At 38.4% G+C, this 18,939-nt stretch overlaps 1 protein-coding gene across 27 annotated transcripts in view; it reads left to right on the plus strand.

Annotated features, from left to right (window-relative positions):
• The window catches only part of FMN1 (formin 1), a 487,763-nt gene that overhangs the window by 282,810 nt on the left and 186,014 nt on the right, over positions 1–18,939 (plus strand). For all 27 annotated transcript variants that reach the window (XR_014058706.1, XR_014058707.1, XR_014058704.1 and 24 more), the window contains one exon: positions 12,466–12,553. Coding sequence is in view for 21 of the 27 variants with exons in the window: in XM_081507056.1 (XP_081363182.1) it covers positions 12,466–12,553 (88 nt within the window). In the remaining 6 variants the exon portion in view is untranslated. The remainder of the gene's footprint in view (positions 1–12,465; positions 12,554–18,939) is intronic.

Raw genomic sequence — 18,939 nt, forward strand, 5'->3', positions numbered from 1 at the left:
CTGTAGCCTACCAGGTTCCAGCGTCCATGGAATTTTCCAGGCAAGAATACTGGAGTGGGTTGCCATTTCCTTCTCCAGGAGATCTTCCCAACCCAGGGATTGAACCCGGGTCTCCCGCATTGTAGGCAGATGCTTTACCATCTGAGCCACCAGGGAAGTCTCAGTAAAGTATATAAGACTAAATAAAAGACTATTGAATATCTGACAGCCTCAGGCAATTTAGGATTCTAAAAGTTTTCCAGATAACCATTATTATCGCCAGTTCATACTTTTCAGTAAGGCAGATACGGAAGGTGTAGGTGATTGTGGTTTCTTTCAAGCCCAAGATATATATATATATATATATATATATGTATATATATATATATATATATTTTATTAAATTAGTTTATTTTCTATTTTTTAACTTTACAATATTGTATTTGTTTTGCCATACAGTGACATGAATCCACCATGGGTGTACATGTTTTCCCCTTCCAGAACCCCCTTCCCACCTCCCTCCCTTTCCCATCCCTCCAGGTCATCCCAGTGCACCAGCCCCGAGCACCCTGTATCATGCATCAAACCTGGACTGGCGATTCATTTCACATATGATAATTTACATGCTTCAGTGCCATTCTCCCATATCATCCCGCCCTTGGCCTCTCCCATAGAGTCCATAATACTGTTCTATTTATCTGTGTCTCTTTTGATGTCTCGCATGCAGGGTATCTTTACCGATTGACTAAATACCATATATATGTGTTAGTATACTGTATTTTGTTTTTCTTTCTGGCTTACTTCACTCTGTATGATAGGCTCCAGTTTCATCCACCTCATTAGAACTGATTTGAATGTATTCTTTTTAATGGCTGAGTAATATTCCATAGTGTATATGTACCACAGCTTCCTTATCCATTCATCTGCTGATGGGCATTTAGGCTGCTTCCATGTCCTGGCTATTGTAAACAGTGCTGCGATGAACATTGGGGTACATGTGTCTCTTTCAAGTCTGGTTTCCTTATTGTGTATGCCCAGCAGTGGGATTGCTGGGTCATATGGCAGTTCTAGTTCCAGTTTTTTAAGGAATCTCCACACTGTTCTCCATAGTGGCTGTACGAGTTTGCATTCCCACCAACAGTGTAAGAGGGTTCCCTTTTCTCCACACCCTCTCCAGCATTTATTGCTTGTAGTCTTTTGGATAGCAGCCATTTTGACGGGCGTGAAATGATACCTCATTGTGGTTTTGATTTGCATTTCTCTGATAATGAGTGATGTTGAGCATCTTTTCATGTGTTTGTTAGCCATCTGTATGTCTTCTTTGGAGAAGTGTCTGTTTAGTTCTTTGGCCCACTTTTTGATTGGGTCGTTTATTTTTCTGGAATTGAGCTGCAGGAGTTGCTTGTATATTTTTGAGATTAATTGTTTGTCCGTTGCTTCATTTGCTATTATTTTCTCCCATTCCAAAAGGCCCAAGATATATTAGAGAAGCTAGTAAATGGGGAAGAATATACAAGATTAGTTTATCTTCCTGTCATACTTTCTTTCTCTTCAAAGAGGAATTTTGAAGTTGACTTTAACCTGTGTAGAAGTTAGCTGATCAAGACAACATATAATAAAAGAAAAACGAGGTATTTTAAGTTAGTGAAAGGTTCTACATACAATGGATCTGGTTATTTGAAACTTGACCATGATTATAAAAAATATTTTAAAAGCAATATAATAATCATTGGTTGATAACTGATTGAACATCTTTTTATTTATTTATTTTTTTCAAAGCAAAATATTATTTATTCTACTATCAAAAACAAAAAAACCTGATCAAATTAAGAAAACAGGTGAGGAAAACTTATTGTTTCTTAGCCTCTTCTTTCTTCTTTGAAACCAAAATCTTGGTTCTGCTGGGATTTTTTTCCCCTTTCAAATTCCCATTCCTTTATAAATGAGAAACTGCAACACAACTAGTTAAAGTGTTAGAGGGATCCACATGTCCCAAAACATCATTTGAAACAACCAAAATTTTTACTGTTGATGCACACAACTAAAACTCTCTTCTAGAAAAGGAATCATGAAAATAAATCTAAATACTAATCAGATAAATGTTTTGCATAATATATATCCCCGAAAATCTTAGTTTGAATGTTTGTACACCTGAGAAAAAAAAAAAATCTTTGTTCTCTTTCTTTCCTTTGTTCTTTCCATCAGTTTTCTCAATCTTGTCTTTTATTCCATGTTTTCTTCTTACCTACTCTGCTGTGAAGGTAAATGCCTCAGGTAAGAGGTAAAAATCTGTGTAAGGAGCTAATGAGATTTGACCACAAATCAGAGATTGATCAGAAAGGAGAGTTGGGTAGCAGAACAAAGTGTCCTTCTGTTTCTTAGCCCCTTGGTTTAATGCCCTAGCAGTGAGGTGACCACACTGACTTTATAGGGCTCTTGAGCATGAAGTATTGTTACTTTTCTGGAAATCCACAGGGGGCCACTAAAGGAATAAAAGTTTACAATATCGTGGTGCTCACTGCCCCCAGTTCACAACTGTCCATTTGGATTGGCTCGTGGGCAGAGGCACATAAAACCTTAGTAGGGGTGCAGTAAAAGGTAAGTCCCTTCCCTCTTCTTCCCTTAAACAATGCCTCTAACCACCACCATCTCTGTGTAAGTCTTTCTTCCTGCTATTCAGCCATGTTGTTATTTAAATTTCTTTGCGTTGAACCAATCCAATAGATAGTCATTGGAAAACAGCAAAAAGGACACAGAAACAATTCACAAGAACATGTGAGCAATAACAAACTGTTTAACCTTAGTATTAAATCATTAAAAATGCAAAATAGTGAAAAAAAAAATTTGACCTATCCTATGGGCCAACATTTTTAAAACCAGTAATACCCAGCCTAGGTAAGGGAACAGGCATACAGTCACTCTCAAATACTTGGCAGGAGTGTAAATTGATAGTTCTTGTTAGAAACAGTGTGATAATATTTATCAAAATGTAAAATGGACATGGTTGAACAATTTCTGTAAGTCTGTCCTATAGAAATATGACCTCAAGTGACTTCAGGAATGATCTGAATATATATTGAAGTCTTAGAGCAGACTTTTTAGCGGACTGAACTCTCAGTGAGTCTGTTTATTAAATCTGATGTGTTGTTTTCCTCCGTGTTTTTTTTTTTTTCAGTCTTTTTGCATATTGGACTTAAAGATATTTTAAAATATTTATCTATTCTACTCTCTGTGGGTTTTTTAAATCTCCTTTTTACTTGTGTGTGTTTTTTTTTTCTTGTAATTTGTTTGGTAGTGTCCTCCACTTCCTAAATTGAGAGCATTACAAACTACAGGCACCCTTGATTTATTGTGCTTTGCAGATACTGCATTATTTACAAATTGCAGGGTTGTAGCAACCCTGCATTTAGCAGGTCTATCAGTGCCGTTTTTTCCCATGGCATTGCTCATTTCATGTCTCTGTCAAATTTTGGTAATTCTCATAATGTTTCAAACTTTTTCATTATTATTTGTTATGGTGATCTGAGATCAGTGATCTTTGACATAACTCTTGTCATTGTGTTGGGGCACCATGAACCATACCCATGGAAGATGGAGAGCTGAATCAATGTTATGTGTGCTCTGACTGCTCCACCAACCAGCCACTCCCACCATCTCTCCTCACCTCCTTACCCTCTCTATTCCATAAAACACAGTATTGAAAGTGGGCCTACTAAGAACCCCACAATGTCCTCTAAGTGTTCAAGTGAAAGGAGAAGCCATACAGCTCTCATTTTAAATCAGGAGCTGGAAATGATTAAGTTTGGTGACGAAGGCATGCTGAAAGCCAAGATATGCCCAAAGCTAAGACCTTTTGCACCAGTTAGCCAAGTTACGAACGCAAAGTAAAAATTCTTGAAATTGAAAGTGCTACTCCAGTGAACACACAGATGATAAGAAAGTGAAACGGTGAAAGTTTTAGTGGTCTAGACAGATCAAATCAGCTGCAACATTCCCTTAAGCCAAAGCCTAATCCAGAGCAAGGACCTAACTCTCATCAATTCTGTGAAGGCTGAGAGAGGAGAGGAAGCTGCAGAAGAAAAGTTTGAAGCTAGCAGGGGTTGGTTCATGAGGTTTAAGGAGAGAAGCCATCTATGACATAAAAGTGCAAGGTGAAGCAGCAAGTAATCCAGAAGACCTAGCTAAGATAATTTATAAAGGTGGCTATTCTAAAGGACAGATTTCTATTGTAGCTGAAACAGAAACAGCCTTCTGTTGGAAGAAGATGCCATTTAGGACTTTCATAGCTCGAGAAGCAGAAGTCAAAGCCTGACTTCAAAGCTTCAAAGGACAGCCTGACTCTTTTGTTAGGGGCTAATGCATCTGGTGACTTGAAGTTGAAGCCAGTGCTCATTCACCATTCCAAAAATCCTAGGGCCCTTAAGAATTGTGCTAATTCTATTCTTCCTGTGCTCTATAAATGGAACAACAAAGCCTGGATCACAGCACATCTGTTTACAACATGGTTAACTGAATATTTTAAGCCCATTGTTTGGACTTACGACTCAAGAAGAAGATTCCTTTCAAAATATTACTGCTCATGAACAATGTACCTGGTCACCTAAGAGCTCTGACGGAGATGTACAGTGAGATACATTTTGTTTTCATGCCTGCTAACACAGTATCCATTTTGCAACCCATACATCAAGGAGTCATTTCTCATTTCAAGTCTTATTCTTTAAGGAGTACATTTTATGAGGCTATAGCTGCCATAGATAGTGATTCCTCTGATGGATCATGTCATAGTCAATTGAAAACCTTCTGCAAAGAATTCATCATTCTAGATGCTGTTAAGAGCACTGGTAACTCATGGTAAAAGACTAAGATATCAACATGAGCAGGAGTTTGTAAGAAGTTGATTTCAACTCTCATGGATGACTTTGAGGGATTCAATTTGGACTTCAGTGGAGGAAATCACTGAAGATGTGGTAAAAATTGCAGGATAACTAGAATTATAGATGGAGCCTAAAGATCTGATTGAATTGATACAACCTTATGATAAAACTTAACAGATGAGGAGTTGCTTCTTCTAAATGAGCAAACAAAATGGTTTCTTGATATGGAATTACTGCTGGTGAATATGCTGTGAAAATTGTTGAAATGGCAACAGAGGATTTAGAATATGACAGAAACTTAGTTGATAAAGTAGCAGCATAGTTTTAGAGGATTGACTCAGTTTTGACAGAAGTTCTACTCTGGGTAATATGCTATCAAATAGCATTGTATGCTACAGAGTAATTGTTTGTGAAAGGAAGAGTCCATTGACGTGGCAGACTTGATTTTTGTCTTATTTTAAGAAGTTGCCACAGCCACCCAACCTTCAGCAACCACCACCGTGATCAGTCAGAAGCCATCAATGTTGAGGCAAGACCCTCCACCAGCAAAAATATTATCACTTGCTGAAAGGCTCAGATGATAGCATTTTTAGTAATAAGTTATTTTTAATTAAGGTGTATATATATATATATTGCTTTTCTAAGGCTTCTCTGATAGCTCAGTTGATAAAGAATCCACCTGCAATGCAAGAGACCCCGGTTCAATTCCTGGGTCGGGAAGATTCTCTGGAGAAGGGATAGCCTACCCACTCCGGTATTCTTGGGCTTCCCTTGTGGCTCAGCTGGTAAAGAATCTGCCTGCAATGCTGGAGATCTGGGTTCAATCCCTGGATAGGGAAGATCCCCTGGAGAAGGGAAAGGCTATCCAGTATTCTGGCCTGGAGAATCCCATGGACTGTATAGTCCATGGAATTGCCAAGAGTCAGACATGACTGAGCAACTTTCACTGCATACTGCTTTTCTAGACATAATACACTTGTACATTTAATAGACTACAGGGTAAATATAATTTTTATATGCACTGAGAAGCAAAAACTTTGCATGACTCACTTTATGGCAGTTCCCTTTACTTCAGTGGTATGGAACCAAACCTGTAATATTTCTGAGGTGTGCCTGTACAGTGTTTAAAACAGGGTGGTACTGATATAAAGACAGACATAGACCAATAGAACAGAATAGAGAGCTCAGAAATGAACCCACCTGTACATGGTCAAATGATCTTCAGCAAGAGTGCCAAGACTAAGAAATGGGGAAAGGATAATCTCTTCAACAAATGATGCAGGGAAAACTGGATGTCCAAATGCAAAAGAATGAAATTGCACCAAGATCTTTCAGATAAACAAAAGTCAGTTCAAAATGGATTTAAGACTTAAATGCAAGATATGAAACTATAAAATTCCTACAAGAAAATGTGAGGAAAGCTTCATAACATTGGTCTTGGAAGTTATTTCCTGTATATGACACCAAAGAACAGACAACAAAAGGAAAATAGACAAGTGGGATGATATCAAATTAAGAAGCTTCTACACAGCTTCTTAACAGATATATGTATCTCCACATATGTGTGTGTTGTTGTTTAGTCACTCAGTTATGTTCAGCTCCTCTGCGATTCACGGACTATAGCCTGCCAGGCTCCTCTGTCCATGGGATTTCCCAGGCAAGAATACTGGAGTGGGCTGCCACCTCCTTCTCCCATATATGCACACATATATACACACACAAACATAATGGAATATTATTCAGCCTTAAGAAGAAAATTCTGTCACACACTACAACGTATATGAACCTTGAGGACGTTATTCTAAGTGAAATCAGTCAGTCACATAAGGACTAATACTGCGTGATTCTGCTTACATGAAGTATCTAAAGTAGTCAAACTTGTAGAAGCAGAAAGCTGCGTAGGGGCTGGGGGAGAAGGAAATAGAGTAAAGATGTTCAAGGGGTCTAGAGTATCCATCCTGTAGGATGAAAAACTTCTAGTCATCTGCTGTACAGCAGTGTGCTTATAGTTAACAGTGCTTACTGTACATTTAAAATTGTGTCGATATGGAAGATTTCATGATTTTACTTCTCACTCTTTTTTTTTTTACTGTAATAAAAGAAAACCTTTATTTTCAATTACGGTCTTTCAAACAATAATTTCAAAGACCAATTATGGTCTTTCAAGGTCTTTCAAACCTTTCAATTATGAAAATGAAAGAAATGAAGAGGGCTTAGAGCGTATATCCATTCTATGTCCACTGTGTTCCTACCATTTCAGCTGGTTTTGAGAAACATGGTATTATTCCACAATCGAAAAGAGACTACATGGAAATGTATATAGGTCCATTTTTAAAGGTCTAGTTAGAGACAGACAAAAAATTTGACACAAATAAGGAAGAGAATACAAATGCTCTTGCGCACTGCCGACCCCCTTTTTAGGGAGTAGCAACGCATTTCAGGAAATTCAGTTTTTTAGTCCAGCTGCTGCTGCTAAGTCGCTTTAGTTGTGTCTGACTCTGTGTGACCCCATAGACGGCAGCCCACCAGGCTCCTCCGTCCCTGGGATTCTCCAGGCAAGAATATTGGAGTGGGTTGCCATTTCCTTCTCCAGTGCATGAAAGTGAAAAGTGAAAGTGAAGTCACTCAGTCATGGCCAACTCTTCGCGACCCCATGGGCTGTAGCCTACCAGGCTCCTCCATCCATGGGGTTTCCCAGGCAAGAGTACTGGAGTGGGGTGCCATTGCCTTCTCCGTTTAGTCCAGCTAGCTGGAAGTAATAGACACTTTTCTTCCAAACACCTGCTGTGCCAGTTTAATAGAATTGCGGGGGTAGTCACATTGTTTCCACAGGTCAGCCTGGTTGAACAATGAAGTGGGAATGGATTTGCTTGCTTTTGCTTATTTAAAAAATTTATATTTTATATTGGAATATAGTTAATTTACAATGTTGTGTTGATTTCAGGTGTACAGCAAAGTGATTCCATTATACATGTACTCATTCTTTTTCAGACTCTTTCCCATGTAGGTTATTATAGAAGATTAAGTAGAGTTCCCTGTGCTACATAGTAGGTCCTTGTTGGTTATCTATTTTATATATAGTAGTATGCATATGTAAATCCCAACTCCTAATTTATCCTTCCCTACGTCTTTCTGCTTTGGAAACCATAAGTTTGTTTCTGACACCTGTGAGTCTGATTCTGTTTTGTAAATAAATTTATTTGTATCTTTTTTTTAGATTCTACATACAAGTGATGTATGATACTCTTCTTTCTCTGTCTTACTTTACTTAGTATAGTAATCTCTAGGTCCATCCATGTTGCTGAAAATGGCATTATTTCACTTTTTTCTGGCTGAGTAATATTCCACTGTATATATACACTGTATCTTCTTAAACTGATCATCTGTTTATGGGCACTTGGATTGTTTCTGTATCTTGGCAGTTGTGAATAGTACTGCAATGAACGTTGGTGGGCATGTATCTTTTCAAGTTAGAGTTTTTGTCTTTTCCTGATATAAGTCCCGAGATGGGATTACAGGATCATAAAGTAACTATTTTTTTTTTTAAAGAACTTGCACACTATTTTCCATGGTGGTAGTACCAATTTACATTCCCATCAGCAGTATAGGAGGGTTCCCTTTTCTCCACGCCCTCTCCAGCATTTATTGTTTGTAGACTTTTTGATAGTAGTTGCTTGTTTTTTATCCTATGACAGAATCTCAATTTCAGTTTCAATCCTTCCCTCTCTGTTCTCTTGTGGTTGCTCTCTTGTCTTCTTTTAATTAACTATTAGAAAACCTTGAATTTGAATCTTATTTTTCCTGTAGGAAGACCGTTGTTATCCAGGGTTTTCAGAACCGTAACTGGATAGCATGGTGAATATTTGTCCGAAGACATATTTTACAACCAGATTGTCCTCTTGCCTTACATTTGTCCCCTTGCCTCTCTCCTTGACGTTGATGTGTATGCCATGACCAAGGTTGTATCTCAGTCACTATCTTGGACTTTTAAGGGTAAATCTAGTCCATTCTCAAAGCTTTTCTTCCTTTGAATTTGCTTTGCAGATAGTTTTATTTGCCGTTTTAGTTCTTCTCAGCAGTATTAAGTCATTAAGCTTTACAAAATTTATAATATCAAGGACATGATCTGTCTTGGTCACCTCTGCATCCTGCAAATCCAGAGCAGTGCCAGGCACATAACAGGCGCATGGCAGATGTTTGTTAATAAATGAATACATGCCTGAATATGTACACCAAACTTTGGATTTTCTTAATTTTGTGTTGGACTTTAATGATGGTTTCACTTTAAATTTGTGTCCTCTAAGAAAAAACCAGAAATTTCATTTTTAAAGAAGATGTTTGATTATATATAATCTCTTCTTCCTTTGCTTTTATATAAAAAAATAAATGAAAATACCAAGTATCTTCTTTATTTCTTTTAAAAACTGAAATTCTGTATCCTCCAAAAGTCCTTCTCTAAGGCTGATGTTGCAATGATTAAACACATTAAGCTGATCATCAGTTTTTACTTTTATCTTGATGAAAGCTTAGTGTTTGCAGTACTTTTGGCCTAACAGTATATGTAAGAGTAGCCATGCTAAGCAGGGGAAGATAAGGGGCTGGCAGTAATTGACTCAGCATTGATTGATAGATAGGTAGACAGTAGTCTTGGTTGGAACAGACTAATGTTATACCTTGTTGTTCAACCAGCAAGCAACTCGGCTAATTAGTACCAGTATAAATGTAGATGTTTATTACTATTCAATCTTATCTTCACTATGTTTTTGGTAAGTTTATATGCTCATAGGTGGGAGAGGAAGCATAGCTTTTTAGTTTATATTTCAGCCAACAAAATGCATTAAAGACATATGATTTGATGATGTTTTATGTGATTTCATATTGCTTTTTGTAGCACTGCCACAAGAAAGAAAAAGAAAAATTTTTCCCTTAGTGGTCACTGTGTGATATGTTCTTTGGAGCTGATTTGACTCACTAGATTTAGAGAGAAATGAAACTATAATGAGCTCTCCATAGAACATTCATAGAGGGTTGAAATAATTGTCAGTGAGGTATTTAGAGTTTCTAAAAAGATTATAGAAGTTTTTATATACATATATAATATTACTTTTATAAAAGAGTACTTCTAAACAACTTCAAACTAAAGCTGTATGTACAAAGTATTATTAATCATAGCACAACCACAGAGCAACCTAACCCTCTTGAATGGAGAAATTTTATTTAAATAATACCTATGTCAGGAACTATTTTAGGTGCTTTATGTATATTATGTCATTTAATTTCTGGAATAAATACACAAACTCAGTACAGTCAAGCCTACTCATGACGAAAAAGTTGAATTCCTAGAATTTAAGTCACTTTTCCAAGGTCATATGACTGGTCAGCAGTGGAGTCCAGATCACAATGATCTTTCCCCTAAGCCACTCAGCAGATGGTCCGCAGCCAAGGAGGTTGGAGGCCATGAAGTGACTTACAAAGTCCAATGTGGAAATAGGCCAGTGATAAGTGGGAAAGCTGGATAAAAACTTGCATATGTGGTGCAGTTACAACTTAGTTAAAGTGTGTTTGAATAAAAAAGATCAGAGTAAATTAAATATTCTAGAGGTTTGCATGGTTGTATTCGATTGGTGGGGTTGGTGGAATTGGGTGGTATTTTTCCTATATTTTCTAGATATCTATACTTTTGGGTAAGTTACTTTCAAAGTAAAGTTTTTTTTTAATTTATTTGTTTTAATTGGAGGCTAATTACTTTACAATATTGTAGTGGTTTGTGCCATACATTGACATGAATCAGCCACGGGTGTACATGTGTTCCCCATCCTGAACCTCCCTCTCACCTCCCTCCCCATCCCATCCCTCAGGGTCATCCCAATGCACCAGCCCTGAGCACCCTGTCTCATGCATCAAACCTGGACTGGTGATCTGTTTCACATATGATAATATACATGTTTCAATGATATTCTCTCAAATCATCCCACCCTCGCCTTCTCCCACAGAGCCCAAAAGTCTGTTCTTTACATCTGTGTCTCTTTTGCTGTCTTGCATATAGGGTCATTGTTACCATCTTTCTAAATTCCATATATACATGTTAATATACTGTATTGGTGTTTTTCTTTCTGACTTACTTCGCTCTGTATAATAGGCTCCAGTTTCATCCACCTCATTAGAACTGATTCAAATGAATTCTTTTTAATAGCCGAGTAATATTCCACTGTGTATACGTACCACAGCTTCCTTATCCATTCGTCTGCTGATGGACATCTAGGTTGCTTCTATGTCCTGGCTATTGTAAACAGTGCTACAATGAACATTGGGGTACGTGTGTCTCTTTCAGTTCTGGTTTCCTCAGTGTGTATGCCCAGCAGTGGGATTGCTGGGTCGTATGGCATTTCTATTTCCAGTTTTTTAAAGAATCTCCATACTGTTCTCCATAGTGGCTGTACTAGTTTGCATTCCCACCAACAGTGTAAGAGGGTTCCCTTTTCTCCGCACCCTCTCCAGAATTTATTGTTTGTAGACTTTTGGATAGCAGCCATTCTGACCGGCTTGAGGTGGTACCTCATTGTGGTTTTGATTTGCATTTCTCTGATAATGAGTGATGTTGAGCGTGTTTCATGTGTTTGTCAGCCATCTGTATGTCTTCTTTGGAGAAATGTCTGTTTAGTTCCTTGGCCCATTTTTTGATTGAGTCACTTATTTCTGGAATTGAGCTGCAGGAGCTGCTTTTTGAGATTATATGTTTTTTAGAGTATATAGAGTATATTTTTGAGATTAATTCTTTGTCAGTTGCTTCGTTTGCTATTGTTTTCTCCCATTCTGAAGGCTGTCTTTTCACCTTGCTTATAGCTTCCTTCATTGTGCAAAAGCTTTTAAGTTTAATTAGGTCCCATTTGTTTATTTTTGCTTTTATTTCTGTTACTCTGGGAGGTGGGTCATAGAGGATCCTGCTGTGATTTATGTCAGAGAGTGTTTTGCCTATGTTTTCCTCCAGGAGTTTTATAGTTTCTGGTCTTACGTTTAGCTCTTTGATTCATTTTGAGTTTATTTTTGTGTATGGTGTTAGAAAGTGTTCTAGTTTCATTCTTTTACAAGTGGTTGACCAGTTTTCCCAGCACCACTTGTTAAAGAGATTGTCTTTTCTCCATTGTATATTCTTGCCTCCTTTGTCAAAGATAAGATGTCCATAGATGCGTGGGTTTATCTCTGGGCTTTCTATTTTGTTCCATTGAGCTATCTTTCTGTCTTTGTGCCAGTACCACACTGTCTTGATGACTGTAGCTTTGTAGTATAGTCTGAAGTCAGGTAGGTTGATTCCTCCAGTTCCATTCTTCTTTCTCAAGGTTGCTTTGGCTATTCGAGGTTTTTTTGTATTTCCGTACAAATTGTGAAATTATTTCTTCTAGTTCTCTGAAAAATACCGTTGGTAGCTTGATGGGGATTGCATTCAATCTATAGATTGCTTTGTCCAATTAAAGTTTTAAAATGCAGTAACTATAGCATCAGTTCAGTTAGCAGGTCAGGGTATCTAAAACTATGAATGTTTTCGTTATCCTTCTGAAAGATTGCCTGGTCATTTAGGCTTGTATTGATTTTTTTTTTTTTTTTTTAATTCTAGATCATCAAGTTATTGGATGGAAAACGATCTCAAACTGTGGGAATCTTGATCTCTAGTTTGCATTTAGAAATGAAGGATATCCAGCAGGGTAAGTCTTATTCATACTTTTCTCCCCCGACTTTAAAACTTTTCAGCTTTTATTGTGAGAAATGTCAAACGTATACAAAAATAGAATGGCCACAGTGAATACTATGTATCCAGTTCAGTTCAGTCGCTCAGTCGTGTCTGACTCTTTAGGACCCCATGAACTGCAGCTCGCCAGGCCTCCCTGTCCATCACCAACTCCCGGAGTTTACTCAAACCCATGTCCATCGAGTTGGTGATGCTATCCAACCATCTCATCCTCTGTTGTCCCCTTCTCCTCCTGCCCCCAATCCTTCCCAGCATTAAGGTCTTTTCCAATCAGTCAACTCTTCGCATGAGGTGGCCCAAGTATTGGAGTTTCAGCTTGAACATCAGTCCTTCCAATGAACACCCAGGACTGATCTCCTTTAGGATGGACTGGTTGGATCTCCTTGCAGTCCAAGGGACTCTCAAGAGTCTTCTCCATCACCACAGTTCGAAAGCATCAATTCTTTGGCGCTCAGCTTTCTTTATAGTCCAACTCTCACATCCATACATGACCACTGGAAAAACCATAGCCTTGACTAGACGGACCTTTGTTGGCAGAGTAATGTCTCTGCTTTTAAATGTGCTATCTGTGTTGATCATAACCTTCCTTCCAAGGAGTAAGCGTCTTTTAATTTCATGGCTGCAATGACCATCAGCAGTGATTCTGGAGCCCAAAAAAATAAAGTCTGACACTGTTTCCACTCTTTCTCCATCTATTTCCCATGAAGTGATGGGACCAGATGCCATGATCTTAGTTTTCTGAACATTGAGCTTTAATCAAACTTTTTCACTCTCCTCTTTCACTTTCATCAAGAGGCTCTTTAGTTCTTTTTCACTTTCTGCCATAAGGGTGGTGTCATCCGCATATCTGAGGTTATTGATATTTCTCCCAGCAATCTTCATCCCAGCTTGTGTTTCTTCCAGCCCAGAGTTTCTCATGATGCTCTCTGCATCTAAGTTAAATAAGCAGCGTGACAATATACATCCTTGATGTACTCCTTTTCCTGTTTGGAACCAGTCTGTTGTTCCATGTCCAGTTCTAACTGTTGCCTCCTGACCTGCATACAGGTTTCTCAAGAGACAGGTCAGATGGTCTGGTATTCCCATCTCTTTCAGAATTTTCCACAGTTTATATGTATCCAGTACCTAGAGGCAAAATCATTAACTCATTAACTAGATTGTTTCATCTAAAACAGTCCATCTACTAGATTATTATGAAGCAAATCTCAGATGTTTTACAATTCCTCCTTTAAAAATGGTAATATACCATGAAAAGATAAGGATACTTTAAGCATAACGCTAGTGTCATTATCATGCATTTAAAATCATTTGTAGTAATTTCCTAATGTCATCAAGTATGTAATTCTAATATCACTGATTGTAAACTTATCCATTCATGTACAATTAGTTCAAATGAGGATTCATACAGATTTCATGCATTGCCTTGAATATATCCATCTCTTAGGTTTCTTTTGATCTAGACGTTTCTAGCCTCTATTCTTTTTTTCCTTTTCAATTATTGGTTTTGTAAAGAACCCAGATCACTTGTCCTGTGAAATTTCCCACATTTTAGGTTTTGTTGATTGCGTTGCCATGTTTTTATTTATTATGTTCTTCTGTCTCCTGTGGTTCCTGCAAACTTTTACTTTCATCTAGAAAGTTAATCTCATTGGAGAAAAAATAGTTCATAGGTGCGACTGTATACTCTGTCAAGAAGTATGTAATATTCTGTAATATTCTGTAATGTTCTCTTTATTCTCTTAAGTATGTAATATTCTCTTTATGATGTTTGTGGGCACTGATGATCTTTGCCTAGGTTCATTGTTTCATTAGAAGTTTGCCAAATAATGATCTCCTGATTTCTTCTTGGTTCGCAGGAATGCCTCTGCAGAGAAACACTCTCCATGTTCATACATTTGGTTATGTCATTGTTTCTTAGTCCTCTGCTTGTTGTTTTTTTTTTAAGTGGCACTGTTTCAACTTGGTTATCTTTGGCTCAATTTGAAACACATTTAAAGCAAGGACATTTTACTTGTATACATATTTTTAGGCCCTGGGAAAGTAAACCCAAAATCTTCCGACATTTTTAAAATTTGTGTCTTACAGGAAGATATTCTGCTCCTTTCTCAGCTATCAGTTAAGTGTAGATCTTCATTTTGACATATCACTGATAATATTTTCTAAGTGGCAGTACAATCTCTCATAGATGGTTTCAGGAAATTTAGGTTCAGTGTAACATTGGAGACACTCTTAAGTCACACTTCTCTTCAGGTTTTAGTTGATGATGTCTTCAAGTTGTCTCTAGGACACAGCAGAAGGACCCCACCCCTCCCCACGGAGGTCCTAAACTGACAGGCACTTAAGAAACTTGCATACATTATTTTTCCTCTGAAATAAGCTTTGCTAAAGGCTTAAAATTTTGCTTTACTGCAAACATTTACAATTACACATAAAACTAAACATACACGGAATCAGATGACAGTCTCAGAATATTCAAATAAACTTGTCTTTACTATTTTAGCTTAGTAGTAGAACTGAATACATAAGTGTGAAATATTAAACCTCAAACAGCGCTGCAGCAGTTGGTTTGACATTGGAGTAGAGGGTGGTTGGAAATGTCCACTGTCAAAATTAGAAAAGGGTACCTCAGTGGCTTTAGGTATTAGATCCTCTAGGATGGAATTTCTGAAATTCACGCAGAAAACTGTGATACTAAGGCAAATGAAAAAAATAAAAATAATATTGGCAGGTAAGTTTATAATCTTTTGTCAAGGAGACTCCCTTTTTGATGCAATCATTGAAATTAGAAAGGAATTTTTCAGATATAGTGGCAGAGTCTTATCCTAAACCACAGTGCTCTTTATAAGCCTGGTGAAAATCAGGTAGGCTTGGTTTCATTAGCATAACAAGTAGCACTATGGATATTAGTCTTTACAGTGTCAGCGGCACTTTATTCATTTCTCTTTAGGCTTGTCCTTTTGTAGTGTACATCAGATTGCCATATGGATAAGACTCATTCCAACAATGTGCCATTCCAGTTATCAACTGAGGACTGTAAACCTTCTTCCCTTGGCACTGTAACATTGAATGTTGAATGTTGAATGTTCATGGTGAGTTGAATAAGAGATTAGTTCACCCAGACCTTTTTCAACATTCTACTCTGGATAGGAATGTGCTCTCATGAAGTAGACATGAACTTAAATTTTAGCATTGGAAATGTTGATTGTAGCATCACAAACTTTAGGACTCATGGCACCATTTTAGTTCTTTCTCTTGCTTCAAGCATCTCTGTTATCCACCAGAGTTGGATCCTAAGTTATAAAGAACAATTATCTTCACTTCATGTTTTCATTTAGTAATACATTCCAGATGAATCTAACAGTATAACTCTTGCTTAATTTCTTTTTAGAATCATTTGACTGGCACTGGCATCTGAAGGTCACTTAGGAGCCTGAGCTGTGTCAGTTACGTTTCATTTGGAATCCATGTCTGGTCATGATTGGAATACACTTGGCCTTGTGTTCTCATCCTGATGAAAGGACTCCTTGTGCTGACCTTGACCTAAAACATTTGTTTTAATGTGAGAGAAGTAGCTGTCATGAGATCTGATTGGAACAGACCAGCTGGCAGGCAGGCAGGGTCACACAGCATATTAACCATGGTGAAGTGACCACAGCTAAGAGACTGTTCTTCAGTCTTTTGGTCACGTATTCACCTTTGTCAGTGTGCAGAGGTAGGTACACTAACTTGCGCTTCATGCAGACTCATAAGAAGCTGATGAATAAAGCAGAAAGCTAGTATATTCACTCAGAGGAGAATAGAGAATTTTCCTTCAGCATGACAAAAATGTTTATAATATCTATTCACTGTTACATCCACCTCACTTAATCTCTACTTGGCATTAGATATTTGCTTATGCCATTTCTCCTCTTGCTGAGATTACAGCTTGGTCACCTTAATAATAGTTCTGGGTGTTTCAGGCCACCATTACCTCCCACAGAGGTAATGGATAATCCAGTTTTTACTTGCTCAACTCTTAAAAAGCAACCTTATTTTCTTCATTTGTAAAGTGGGCCCTTCTCTGTTGTCTGTCTGACACTGCCTATAGTGTATGTTGAAGAAATGGAATTTGGGGGCTCAGTTCCTCAAGGTCTTAACTGATAGCAAGTAACAGAGCCGTGTGTGGTCCTTTATGACATGTAGCATTACTTTGCTCAGAATTTCTCTGATAAGTAAACACTGTTTACCATGAACTGGGCTAATGTATCCTATATAGAAGTCATTCAATAAAGAATCTTTTAAATTTTAATTTGGTTTTAAAGAGTAGAGTAAACCTTAGACTAGATGAAATCAGAATGTCATAAATTTCATTCTAGTGCATTTGGACAAAACTTCTTCCTGCCTGCCTAACTCCTCCCTTCCTCTTTCCCTCTCTCCCTTAATAAGCATGTACTGAATACCAGCTCTGTTTCAGACAACATGACTACCACAACACATAACATCCTGAATTTCACATTCTCAAGAGTTCACAGGATGGTGGGAGAGATGTACAGAGTATCCTAAGATCACAGAATAAAGTTACCTGTGAAATAACAGAGATCAATGTATTGGCTCCTCCTGTAAAACTTAAGATGAGTCTTAGAGGATGAAATGGTGGTCATCACACAGAGAAGGAGCTTTTCCAGTTGATGAAAGAAGGCATGAGAAAAGGAGGCACGTCTAGAGTCTATTAGTTGCATGTGAGCATGGGTGGTTTCAGAACAAAGTACTCGAAGGGCAAGTAGTATCCAGACCAGGAAGGATCCTGACTGTCATCGGATGAAATTTGAACATTATCTTGTCAGTAACACGGAGACAGAAGTTAAAAGGGGCAGTGCTGTGATCTCATTTTGAGTGCAGAAATCCTTCTCCGATCACAGAAGACTGGCCCCCAGGCCCTTTCATGCTCTGGCAGCAGCCATACCTTCTCCTGTGCTTGACTGTGCCCACTTCTCTCTCACTGCTGTCCAGCATCGGTGGTCCTCTGATTCCTTAACAGGCCAAGTTCTTTCCTTCCTCCGTGTCTTTGAAGGCACAGTATGTTCCCTCTGTTTGAAATGCTTTTCCAACCCCATTCAATAGCACACACTGTTTTTCTTTGCTCTTAAGTCGCTTCAGTTGTGTCTGACTCTTTGCGACCCTATGGACCATAGCCCACCAGGCTCCTTTGTCCATGGGATTCTCCAGGCAAGAATACTGGAGTGGGTTGCCATTTCTTAGGGTTCAGCTAAACACCTCAAAGAGGTCCTCCCAGATCCTCCTCCCTAATTTAAGTCACTCTAAGTTAATTCTCTTATTTTCTACCTGGCACTTAATATTTCCTTTGTTCATATACTTCTCACTTACATCCGCCATCAGAAGATAAACTGCAAGAGGGATAATACTCACTGATGTGTCCCTCGCACCTTGTTGTGGCTGGCAATGAGGTGAGAGTCATCAAGGGTCTGTAGAATGAATAAACAGAAATAGTCATGAAGGTGACTAGATCTAGGCTTCCCAGGTGGTGCTAGTGATAAAGAACCTGCCTGCAATGCAGAAGACATCAAGAGGTACGGGTTCTATCCCTGGTTTGGGAAGATCCCCTGGAGAAGGAAATGGCAACCCACTCCAGTACTCTTGCCTGGAGAATCCCATGGACAGAGGAGCCTGGTGGGCTACAGTCCATGGGATCACAAAGAGTCAGACATGACTGAAGCAACTTAGCATGTATGCATGGCTAGATCTGATAGAAAGGGATTGTGATTGTTGACATAATAAATGACAAAGGCCAGAACTAAGGCTGTGTCTGTGGAAATGTAGAGGAGACCATGTACAAGGGATGTTTGAGGAGCAGATTGTTATGGTTAGCCCCATGAGATTCATATGATGATGGAGAAGTTTGGGGTTGCTGGTTTCAACAAGAATGGGAATAATGGTGCCAAAAGCATAAAATGAAAATGGAGGGGGAAAGCGTGAGTAGAAGCTGAAAGATCAATTCTGTTTTGCATGATTTGAGCTGGAGATGACTGGTGCCATTTCAGCTGAAGTACTCAAGAACGTATGAAAATTCCAGCCTGATGCTAAGTAAATAGGGCTAGGTTAGAGACCGAACATCCCCGCAAAGGTAGCCGCCCATATGTGTTCCTCCTCACCCCAGGCAGTGTGCAGTATCTTGTAGGGGAAACCTAAATCTCTGTTCTGACTGAAGTTTAAAGCACTGCATGACTAAAGGCAAGACCTTTTTTGTGGAGGAAGAGTGGCTTCAGGACACGGACCATAATACCACACCACTTGTATTTGGTCCAGGAGATATCCTGAACAAGTGATTTACTCCTTGCTGGTTTT

Source organism: Giraffa tippelskirchi, chromosome 7 (genome assembly GCF_054371585.1).
Source record: "Giraffa tippelskirchi isolate mGirTip1 chromosome 7, T2T-mGirTip1v1.2.pri, whole genome shotgun sequence".
NCBI lineage: Eukaryota > Metazoa > Chordata > Mammalia > Artiodactyla > Giraffidae > Giraffa > Giraffa tippelskirchi.